General features: G+C 37.2%; 1 protein-coding gene across 1 annotated transcript in view; it reads left to right on the forward strand.

Annotated features, from left to right (window-relative positions):
• LOC126831900 (sushi, von Willebrand factor type A, EGF and pentraxin domain-containing protein 1-like) overlaps positions 1 to 12,740 on the forward strand; it is a 41,907-nt gene that overhangs the window by 2,398 nt on the left and 26,769 nt on the right. Inside the window, exons 3-11 of the mRNA XM_050562554.2 lie at positions 882 to 1,055; positions 1,887 to 2,066; positions 2,625 to 2,876; positions 3,066 to 3,272; positions 3,703 to 3,897; positions 4,225 to 4,442; positions 5,117 to 5,399; positions 5,546 to 5,707; positions 12,107 to 12,265. Coding sequence (XP_050418511.2) covers positions 882 to 1,055; positions 1,887 to 2,066; positions 2,625 to 2,876; positions 3,066 to 3,272; positions 3,703 to 3,897; positions 4,225 to 4,442; positions 5,117 to 5,399; positions 5,546 to 5,707; positions 12,107 to 12,265 — 1,830 coding nt within the window. The remainder of the gene's footprint in view (positions 1 to 881; positions 1,056 to 1,886; positions 2,067 to 2,624; positions 2,877 to 3,065; positions 3,273 to 3,702; positions 3,898 to 4,224; positions 4,443 to 5,116; positions 5,400 to 5,545; positions 5,708 to 12,106; positions 12,266 to 12,740) is intronic.

A 12,740-nucleotide genomic window follows, 5' to 3' on the forward strand; every position in this document is an offset into this window, starting at 1 on the left:
TCAATTAAAAAATCCAACATCTGAATTATCTTGTTGGCGGTGAATTTATTTTTGGAATCACTATGGTTCTTAACAAAATATGTTTAGTTGTAATTAACAACTAAATATTGATATCTAACATTTCCCCATTTAGATGAAAAAACACTGTGAATAATGTCTTTTAACCGAGCTTTTAATTTACTATGGGGAATTATAGTGTACAAAGTAGAAAAGTCAAACGTTTGTATAGATGAGATTGAAGCAAGTGATCTAGATTGTAAACCATCAAGTAATTCTTTGGAATTTTTTTAATATCCACATTAAAAAACCACTACGAGAGTATATTTTGTCACAGTATTTTTGAATACCAGAATTTGAAGAAAGAGATAGAGAAATGGGGTTTAACGCCCACTCGACACAAACTAGGTCATTTCGGGACTAACATATGGTTTAATTTTTATTTCAATAATTCGCTTGCGCGTAGGGGTCTTTAGCAGTGGGAGGAAACGGGAAGACCGGGAGAAAACCCGCGAGGTTAAACAGGCAACCCTATCCCTTGTCACGTACAATCGGGGATTCGAAACCACGCCAGTTGACTTAATGACAGGCCGCATGATACAGCAGTGGGACACGTGCTAACCATTCGGCCATCCAAACTCCAGGATTTGAAGAAACTCACCTGCAGTATTCTTTTTTTCTCAAAAAATTTCACCTAGTTGCATGTACCCTTTTCACTGCCCTAAATAACCAACCAAAACATTTTAGCATTTGTGATTTTGTAAATGCTAAGCTATTGTGATTCATCAGCGTTTACCATCAGAGTTTATTTAGCTTAGTTTAATCTGGTAATAATTATGATGTGGTATGAAAATACAATACATATCGGTATTTATCTTATTCAGTTCATGTGTGTCCGACAGTCCCTTGGCCAGAAAATGGAATAAAAGATTGTGATGGTGTAGAAATGATTTGGGGAAAATCATGTACTGTACGTTGTAATTCAGGTTATGATTTACAAGGTGGCCAGCGTGTTACATGTCGAAAGGATGGAACATATGTCGTCCCCACTTGTAAAGGTATACAGAAATTCATTTTTGCAATATGCATAGCCATATTGTACAGTTAGACTGGGTTGTGTATGTTTTTTTTCTTAATCTTTGTAACAGCCCAGCAAAACTATTTAAATTATTCTTCATAGTCGGCTGTTTATTATATTTGTACAAGGGACTTAAACAGTAGGAGAAGCTACGAAACCGGGATACACCACCACTCTCATTATTACAAAATTATGATTCACATTCAACTTTAGTCGAGTTGTAAGGGAACTGGATTATCAGCAATAGTGTTCCGTGGTAGTACGTTGGGAAGACAACTAAAATAATTCGGTTGGAACGGAAATGAAATGAAATGAAATGGGGTTTAACGTCCTACTGTTCTGCTCCTATGCTGGGCTAATGAAGACGGGCATACACCATACAGTGTGCTATGAGGGAAATTTTGCCCGGGCAGCGGCACTATCGCCTACTCTTATGTCGAATTCCAACTGCCAAGGGATCTTTTACGTGCATCCCAATGTATACACGGGACCTCGGTTTTTCGTATCATCCGAAGGACTAGACAGCTGTCCTTGTCAGGCCCTCCGTCCTGCATCACTGACAAGGGGGAACCACGCCGGAAAATCTGGATGAACTTTCCCGGCCAATGCAGGGATCGAACACCTAACCCCAGGCTAGCGAGCCAGCGTCTTACCCATTCGGGTGGAACGAAAACCCCCATGCACACGTAAAAGGACCATTGGCAGAGTAGGCGAAACAAACATTTTTCTGCTGCTTTGGTCGTGCCAGAGATAACCTAATGCATGTCGTACTATCCAAACAAACTAATTAATGTTAATTGTTTACCTTCAGCTAAGATATGTCCAGTACTAACTCCTCCAACAAATGGGATTGAATACGACTGCCCTGAGGGTAGAAATTATAAAAGTGTATGCTATATTAGATGCAAAAAGGGTTACCGTGCAACTTCAGCGGTATATACAATTTGTACAGAGTCGGGTAATTGGAGAGAACCTCTACCACAATGTGAAGGTAGAGCTCAAATAAAGTCTTTTGTGATGATAAATGAGCAGATATAGAGATTGCTCGCTTGCGTACAAAGTAAAATAATGTAATGATCTTTTAGGGGCATTTAGTAACTGGATAGAGCAATAAACCATAACACATACCTATGGAAGAACAATTACTGATTTATTCAGGCGACGTTTCGAAGGGTATTCTCTCAACGTTTTCAAGTATGTGTTATAGTTTATTAAGATAATGTAATTTTTCCTTTCGAGAAACAGTGCACAATGTGTACTACTACTGTTCTTGCATTTATATAAGGGTATGTAACAGTACACCAACAAATCCAAAGCCCTCCACAACAACACAATCACAATCCACGAAGTACCAAACTAAACCCACTAACCCACAGATGTGAAATGAAATCGGGTTTATCTTCCTACAATCACCTTTAATCTATCTTATATTTACATACAGCAATTTGGTGTTCTAGAATACCTGATATTATTCTAACATGTTTCTTATCATTCACCACGAATGCACTTCAAATTATTATCTAAACTACTGAATATTTCTCTTTAACAGATTATACGGCACCTGTATTTGATAACTGTCCTGTTAACCCATTCATAGTTTATGCAGATACAGGTTTAACATCAGCAACATTCACATATGAACCGATAACAGCAACAGATAATTCAGGAACGGTAAATCTAATACTAGTGCAAGGCTTACCGTCTGGGTCACGTTTTGAAAGAGGTACGCATGTCATACAAATGAATGCCGAAGATCAAGATAGAAATAGAGCTTATTGTTTCTTTTCTGTGTCAGTTCAAGGTAAGATTATCTTAGAATTATTAAATTGTGTATCAGAAATAACTAAATTTAAATACATATTTTGCCAATCAAAGTTTACATAATATTAGAATTCATTTATGATAAGTATTTATTAAAAACGATACGAAATAATAGATTGAATTTGAATCAAACTTGCTATCGTGTAATGCTGATTATTCCTTCTTTTAGTCTTAAGGTGCGGGGTTCCTGATTACAGTGATGTAAATATGGGTATCGATTGTCCGTCAGGTTACACATTGGGATCACAATGTTCCATTGGTTGTATATCTGGGCTACCTTTAGTCGGATCAAACAAAATAACATGTGAAAAAGATGATTCAGACCCACCTAAAACATCGTGGGATTTTAGCCTTGATAGTCGGCCATTTTGTAGAGGTAGGCTTAGTTAATTTCGAAATTGGCCTTTCCATATTTTGCGGCTACATCTTATCTGTGTATATGTCAAAACGTATTTTGTCTATATACATGCACAAATAAAATCGTAAAGAGTTGGTTATTTTAATTCTCGACGTAATATCGGAAAAGCGGCATGGCGGTAATGTAAGCGAATTTTAACAGTGTATGAAGTCGGATATAGATTTTTAAAGTTACAAATCAATGTATAAAATCTGGTGGCCATCTTAAAATCCAATGTGGTGGCTATTGTAAGCGGATTTTAATAGTCGGATATACTCACCAGTTGCAGTAAGCATTAGAATTCTGTTTCTAGTATGTATAGTTTCTGAGACACAAATGAATGTCTAAAACTTCCAAAACGGGAAAGAAGTTCAATGATCACAACATTACTTGTATTAAACCTTTGCAGCTTTACCGTGTAAAAATTTAACGGCTCCATTGAATGGTGCATTAGTCTGTGATGACTGGGCTTTTGGTACATTTTGTAATATGATGTGTAATTCAAATTTCGATATACCAAGAACTATGGACACAAGTAACCGTTTTATTTGCGGATTGACATCAGGACAGTGGTCTCCCACGGATAACGTTCCTGATTGTACAGGTAAGATAAATATTTTATTGATGTTTCAAAGACGTGGGTATATAAAGATAATTAGTCAGACATATTATATACTTTTTCTGGAGTAAAAACTATGGTACAATTTGCCATTTAGGCGGTGGGGAGAGGGGCGGTGTATGCTGTATCGACAGGAATACATAACAAATATATCTAAACATGAGCTTTATCCAAGGACGTACAATTTTGCCCAAAGATAGATTTAGACACCCCCCCCCCCCCAAAAAGAGAGAAAAATCAATCAATGCTTTATCTGCATTTTATTTTATCATTCACGTACCAAATATTTATAATGTACATCTAAATTCACAGAAGACAGAGAAGACAGAGGACCTAAGAAAATGGTTCTTCCTTCTAAGTTTTATTATTTTGATGGAGACTGTACAACAAGCACTGATGTTATTAAGAACAATTTTATTCAAGCACTACAAAACTCACCTACATGGTCACAAGTTTGTCCTGTTCAAGAGGATTGTACAGCAGAAAATGTAGATGTTAAATGCGGTCCCACATCAGGTCGAAAGAAAAGGGTAATGTTACTGAAGTCTGTTAATTATATAAATCTAACAACACGTCATAAATAACACAATGAGTATAGAGTAATCACATCGATTACACATCTAAATGGTTACCCGTATTCATTATCATGACACCTATTTTATATCAGCGGAGAATAGATAAATCCTGTTCTTTCATAATTAGTTATGCAACTCTCTGCTACAGTGATTTTTTTCAATAAGAAAGAACCGCTCTAGTCTAAATCACTGATTTTAAAGTGTATTAGTTAGTTATTTATCTGTGTCGATTTTACTTATAATATAGGCTTACAGGGAAATGAAATGAAATGAAATGGAGTTTAACGTCCTACTGTTGGCTTACAGGGTATAAGTATTATAAACTTGTAATGATGTAACATACCATACTTATATTATATCTTGCTTACCCACAGAACAAATGAAAGTTTCTCAATTGCATAATGTCCTCCAACGACTCGTCTCCTCTAGCATAACTGTCCTATATTATAAGGTGGTTGTCTAAAAGATGAATACGTTTCAATCTACAAAAGCTGCATTCAAGGTCTAAATGGTGAAGATTTTAAACAATAGCGAATTAGTATTAAATCAAATTATATTACATCTATAATAAAGCGGAAATATGGTGCAATTATGTCTCTCTGATCATGGTTAACATGGTATCTTTTCAGAATGTAGAACAACACAGGTATAAGCGAGAGGCCAATGAATTATTGATAATTTTCAAAATTGCTATACCATTTTCTGTTAATGGGACATCTAAAGAAAATGCCAGGGATATTAGTGCAGCAAAACTTAACAGTATTGCCGATGGTATTAAACGTGATGTTGTAAATGGTGTTTTTAGCAGTGTTGCACCAGGCTTCACAATAACGAATGAATCTGTGAAGTTTGATTGGGAAGATTTTGAATGTCCAGAAGGACAGATTTCCAACTACGCATCAGTTTCATGTCGTAAGTATTAGTAATCTGAAACACGTTTACTCTATTTCTCGTTAGAAATACAACAAAATTGGTTACGAACGGTTTTAGCGAATACAGGTGTGCGAGAAACTTTGAAATTGAAATTCGCTTTTGATTGATTGAATTATTTTGATCAGGTGGATGTCCAACTGGAATGCTGTATGAACGAACAACTGAAAACTGTACTTATTGTCCTAGGGGAACTTATCAAGATGAAGACTTTTCTCTGTCCTGTAAATCTTGTCCTGAAAATACTTCAACTATCCGTGAAGGATCTCGTAACGCAAATAATTGTTTAGGTAAGTAACCTTTAATTGATAATTCATGAATGGTTAAATGGACACTTAACTCCCGATAAATACGAAACAGGAACGTGTTTGTCGATATTGTAGCTCATTAGGGATTTTCTTCGGAACTATTTGGAAAACATCTTTACACCCCTTTTAAAAAGTCGTTATTTGGCCACATGCTTACGTTCATTTTTCAAAATTTCTCAATAGATTTAGGCCGTCCTGATTTAGGCTGATTTAGGACACGCAAAAAAAATATATCTCGAGCCCTCGAGATATTAAGTCGATCGCTTGAGATACTAAGTCGAGCGCTTGAGATACTAAGTCGAGCGCTCGAGATAGTTAAGACGAGCGCTCGAGATAATACAATCGAACACGTCTCAACCGATTTTTTAAGCTGTATAATTTAATTATCTCAAGCGCTCGAATTAGTATCTCGAGCGCTCGAGATATTATTTTTTTTTGCGTGTCCTAAATCAGCCACCGTACGTCCTTGCTTTCCTGCAAAGTTTTTTTTTAACGTTTGGAGATTTTTAAAAGAACAGGAAATTAGTCTTATTACCGTGTATTGAGCCGACGGTGTCAGCCCTGATTGAAATAATTCCGGCCTTCTTTCCGAGTAGGAGTAACTCTTGACGACAAAGATAACTTCACTTCGGGGGTTTCATGTAAGTTTTCAGTTTTTATTATTTTATTTGTAGACTGTTAGCACAATTTTGTATCTAGTTCTTGTTCACACAATTGCAGTTCGTACTTACATCCTCAAAAATACCCTATAAAACTAAGACAATGATGTCTAGCCTACGATACTAACGGTTGCTATGTATACTGTTCTGACTAGCTACGAGAACTTAGCGAAAAACGTTAAGATAAACTGATGTGCTTGTTTTTAGCTACGATTGGGTTCCTTTAGTTTCACCTGGCAAACTTAATTTCATTATTAATGCATGTAACATCTTGAAAATAAGTTCATACTATTAAGACTCATTAAACATACGCACCCCACTCTAGTGAAACAACTTTGGTTTATCTGCAAATATGGTCAATAAATTAAATCAAGTGTTGTTGTTATCAAAATTAATACGGACATTCATATTACGGGGTATTATTCCTGCGCTACTCATATCAGGTTAGTACTTTGATTGGCTGTTGTACACGACGCTCCGCCTTTGTGACGCCAAGAATGTCAAATTTTAAATATCAGACAGCCAGGCTATTATCGCTTAGATTTAAAAAGACATGTTTTGTACCTGTCTCAGGTAGGATTATATGCTTAATTGTAGTTGAATGTTTTGATGAAAAATGTTGTCAATTACCGAGGCCCGATGTGATCCCCGTTGTTTTTTGCCAGATGGAACTATATAGCACCATCTTTTATCTCGAAACACGGAGGGTTGAGAGATGAGGTTTCTTATCTATTTTCTGACGTGTTGTCAACAATTGTCAATTTTGGCATAATATGATTAGTAATTTCATGTTAGTCAGAATTTGATCAAAGCGTAATTTAAAAAAATTCCACCCGATAAAGTAAACATTGGTGAGTGAAGCTAGCCTAACAAAAAAGAAAACAAAATTTTCTATACTGTCACTGCCTAGTTACGAATTTATTTAGATACCTGAAAACGGTTTAAATTAATTTATGGCTGATTTTCTAATGTTTTATGTATTTCAGGGATGTGTTTTCATAAAAGATGATGTTTGAAAATGGCGTGATAGTCATATGTGCTGATTTTCTTAAGATATTTGTCAATAAAGATTTGAGTTGAGGAAGATCATTGAGCACAAAAATGAAAAAAAGTACTCTGTTATATTTATACGCAGTAATTCGTCTTGATGACCTGGCGCCTGGTACGTTCGGGCATTTTTATGCGCGAACTCTTAGGGTTTTTTTACTGGCATGCGCACAGGTACTATTTCTTTTTCTTTTAACAAGTACCCAAATCGGGGATTTCGTGCGGAGGTAGTTCGGAGGTAAACAGTCTGTGAAGTACAACACTTGCCACTGTACCTGTGTATCGCTAATTATAAACCGAATGTGTGAAGGCAGTTCATACATATCACTCAAAAATTTGTCAGTACAAACTCAGTTGATTCACGCTCGATTTACTACTAAACAAACCCATCGGTTTATTTTCTCAACAGTGTGACCCGAAGTGACCGCGGATTTATTGACCTTGTATGAACTTATCCATAGCTATATCCTTACACCGAGAGAAATTATCTAGTCTCGGTGAAAAGAACCATGGTCATCTGGTAGAAAATTACTTTTGTATTTTTTGAAACGGAAAACAGTGTTTTTAGAAGCAAACTAACCTGCCGCACATGAGGAAGTCATTATACTAATAATAAAAGGCGAGACCTCTTTTTGCGGCGCAGGCTTATCACTGAGTTGTAAACCGTCCACAAACAATAATATAGGAAGCCTAGTGACGAGTGTAGTAAGTAGGCTATAGACTATAGGTTTGAGTCGAGATTACTCGCTTTCAGTTTACTCTGTTTTTGCGATAACCAATTATGTGAGAAATACCATACTGACATTCGGTTTTTAAAAGTTGTACGCCAACTAAATGCGTTTGTTAGATACTGACAGAGCAGCCCCGAGTCGAACAATCGCCGCCCGAGCTATCTTCGTCAGCTAGTTTCACAATATCGTGCAATAGGTGTATTAATGTGATTTTTAGGTTTAACCCCGCAAACAATGCCAAAATAGTGTTTTCACTGCTTACAGAAAACTGAAATTTAAAAAAAAAATGTTTTTATGAGGGTGACCCTCCCACACACTCCCTATCGAGCTGCCGCTCGGTCTGCGCAGCCTCATGCCTGGCACATACTGTCAACATTGTATATTTTTCCGTTTCCGCCCTTCCCCCCCACAATATATATTTCACGGCTACGTTGCGACGGTACCAGCATACCCAGTTGTTGACACCCATTACATCCCTCCTGTCTAACAAATCATAAAGCTGTGGTGTTACGGTGGCGGCATAGTATTTCACCGTAACACCACAGCCACTCTAACCATTCATAATACATCTAACTATCCCTTTACAGCACTCCACTCCCTACACATTTCCCCTCGTCCTACTTTCCCAAACGTCAACAACACATCTCATACATCCAGTTCGCTGATTAACCGTTGTACCACGTCTACTGGATGACCTGGCGCCTGGTACGTTCGGGCATTTTTATGCGCGAACTCTTAGGTTTTTTTTACTGTCATGCGCACAGGTACTATTTCTTTTTCTTTTAACAAGTACCCAAATCGGGGATTTCGTGCGGAGGTAGTTCGGAGGTAAACAGTCTGTGAAGTACAACACTTGCCACTGTACCTGTGTATCGCTAATTATAAACCGAATGTGTGAAGACAGTTCATACATATCACTCAAAAATTTTTCAGTACAAACTCAGTTGATTCACGCTCGATTTGCTACTAAACAAACCCATCGGTTTATTTTCTCAACAGTGTGACCCGAAGTGACCGCGGATTTATTGACCTTGTATGAACTTATCCATAGCTATATCCTTACACCGAGAGAAATTATCTAGTCTCGGTGAAAAGAACCATGGTCATCTGGTAGAAAATTACTTTTGTATTTTTTGGAACGGAAAACAGTGTTTTTAGAAGCAAACTAACCTGCCGCACATGAGGAAGTCATTATACTAATAATAAAAGGCGAGACCTCTTTTTGCGGCGCAGGCTTATCACTGAGTAGTAAACCGTCCACAAACAATAATATAGGAAGCCTAGTGACGAGTGTAGTAAGTAGGCTATAGACTATGGGTTTGAGTCGAGATTACTCGCTTTCAGTTTACTCTGTTTTTGCGATAACCAATTATGTGAGAAATACCATACTGACATTCGGTTTTTAAAAGTTGTACGCGAACTAAATGCGTTTGTTAGATACTGACAGAGCAGCCCCGAGTCGAACAATCGCCGCCCGAGCTGTCTTCGTCAGCTAGTTTCACAATATCGTGCAATAGGTGTATTAATGTGATTTTTAGGTTTAACCCCGCAAACAATGCCAAATAGTGACCGCGGATTTATTGACCTTGTATGAACTTATCCATAGCTATATCCTTACACCGAGAGAAATTATCTAGTCTCGGTGAAAAGAACCATGGTCATCTGGTAGAAAATTACTTTTGTATTTTTTGAAACGGAAAACAGTGTTTTTAGAAGCAAACTAACCTGCCGCACATGAGGAAGTCATTATACTAATAATAAAAGGCGAGACCTCTTTTTGCGGCGCAGGCTTATCACTGAGTAGTAAACCGTCCACAAACAATAATATAGGAAGCCTAGAGACGAGTGTAGTAAGTAGGCTATAGACTATAGGTTTGAGTCGAGATTACTTGCTTTCAGTTTACTCTGTTTTTGCGATAACCAATTATGTGAGAAATACCATACTGACATTCGGTTTTTAAAAGTTGTACGCCAACTAAATGCGTTTGTTAGATACTGACAGAGCAGCCCCGAGTCGAACAATCGCCACCCGAGCTGTCTTCGTCAGCTAGTTTCACAATATCGTGCAATAGGTGTATTAATGTGATTTTTAGGTTTAACCCCGCAAACAATGCCAAAATAGTGTTTTCACTGCTTACAGAAAACTGAAATTTAAAAAAAAAATTTTTATGAGGGTGACCCTCCCACACACTCCCTATCGAGCTGCCGCTCGGTCATCGCAGCCTCATGCCTGGCACATACTGTCAACATTGTATATTTTTCCGTTTCCGCCCATCCCCCCCACAATATATATTTCACGGCTACGTTGCGACGGTACCAGCATACCCAGTTGTTGACACCCATTACATCACTCCTGTCTAACAAATCATAAAGCTGTGGTGTTACGGTGGCGGCATAGTATTTCACCGTAACACCACAGCCACTCTAACCATTCATAATACATCTAACTATCCCTTTACAGCACTTCACTCCCTACACATTTCCCCTCGTCCTACTTTCCCAAACGTCAACAACACATCTCATACATCCAGTTCGCTGATTAACCCTTGTACCACTTCTACTGGATAATTTAGATGGGGTTTATTGTCCATTCGACCACACTTTTCGACCAATCTAATTTGTGCTACAGTGTATCTTTATTATTGAAATACTACATTTGTGTAGTTCAATTTTGTGGTCTATTCGTTAATATAATTTGTAACATGGACGGGAAATTTTCGTTTGTTTTTTTTTCGTTGAATAAGCGGATTGTTTTCCCTCTAGTAGATTGAGTGGAGCTTAACCGTGCAATAACTAGACATGTTCAATGTTATTGCCCTCTTTGTTTACACTAGTTTTAGTAGAAATCACATAACGAAGTGGGGTGGGTTTTCTGTGCAATAACAACAAGCATGTTGAGCAGGGGTCAATATTGCAAGTCATTTATAGCACGCTTCATTCGTTAACAGGTTAAGCAACTCGGCCTACGGTCTCGATGTTTAAATCTGTTAACTCATCTGTGCCAGTGTTTTAGTCCATACTTTAATAAACATAAATGCCCAGAGTTTGGCTAATGCCAGTCGTATCTTATGTCCCATTGGTGACTATAAGTATATTACTTTCTACTGATGGTGAGTGCCCCTGCGGTCACCTTACAACAAGTAAGTAAGTAAAGTAATGGTTTATTACTTGAACACTTGATACATCATAATAAACAAAATGCTATATAGAGCAATTAATATAGACATTAAATATATTGTACAAGACATTTTATTATAAATGGTGGTTATTAGAATTAAAAAGAGGCATTAGTGATTTGCGGGTCTCTTTGGTTGTTAAAAAACCCATTTGACGCAATTATATGATTAAAAGTACATAGTAAACAGAGATATGTTTAAATTAGATTTCAGAAACCTTTTGCAATCTATCGCTGAGATACAGGCGTTTTGTTCAATGAGTTATGTGTTGTACAATATTGCTAATTTTATTTATGGGCTTAGGCATAATCTCCACCCCACCAGCAGTCATGATGGGATTGAAGGCGTGTCTCTCACGTGTGTGTGTGTGGGGGGGGGGGGGCACTGGCTGTCATTACCCGATTTTGGAGAATTTGTCTAGTATTTAGGATTGGTTTTGCTTGTGGATATTAATACCATTCCTTATTATTATAAGTAATACCTATATGGTTTTCAACTGAAATTCGTTGGGTAGTAATAGTATATGTGCTGTTACATTTTAAATGACAAGGTTTTTTTCTTGAAGTTATGTCGTGCTCTACTACCAACTTAGGGAATTGGTCAACCTAGTAACGAACATATGTTTTACTCTTTAATATAATAAAGATATGCTATGTTTGACTAGCTATATGCGGTATTAGTCAACGCAGTAATGTTTAATTAATATACTGAAGCTATGTTATGTTTTAGTAGCTATTGTGTTGTATGAGATATGTTATGTTTTACTAGCTATATGTGGTATTGGTGAGAGTTCTCCAACTGGATTAACGCCATGTTCACCATGTCAAATAGGATCGTACCAAGATACAGGAAACAGTAAAACTTGTAAGAAATGCCCAGCGGACAAATCGAGTGCAACGGGATCAACATCTCTAACAGACTGTAAAGGTGTGTCAATAAAACTAGATATAGTATCCACGTTTTAAACAGTTATAAAAGATATAACCAATTATTTCAAATAATAGTTCAAATGGTATCTTATACATATACCAATCTCTCCCAGATCTCACTGCGACAAACTGCTCTGTGAATTGATGCACAGCGCTTGAGATCTGTAGGAAAATCGTTAGAATTCCACAGTTCTGCTGCCGCAAGAGCAAATGAGCGTTTACTGAAAGAACAGTAAGGTTCTTAGTTTCAGAACGAAGATTTCTTGTAGGGTTGAATTAGTTCTTTAATATATAGAAGGGAGTCATCACGTGACAAAGCACAGAATGACAGCATGAGAATTTTAAAATCGATTCTGTCATGGTCTTAATCGGTAGCCAGTGAAGTTCTTTCAAATCGGGAGTAATACTGGCGTATAATTTAGTTCTTGTAAAAATTCTTGCTGCTTTGTTTTGAACCTTTTGTAGTCTATTAG

This window comes from Patella vulgata, chromosome 9 (assembly GCF_932274485.2).
Source record: "Patella vulgata chromosome 9, xgPatVulg1.2, whole genome shotgun sequence".
NCBI lineage: Eukaryota > Metazoa > Mollusca > Gastropoda > Patellidae > Patella > Patella vulgata.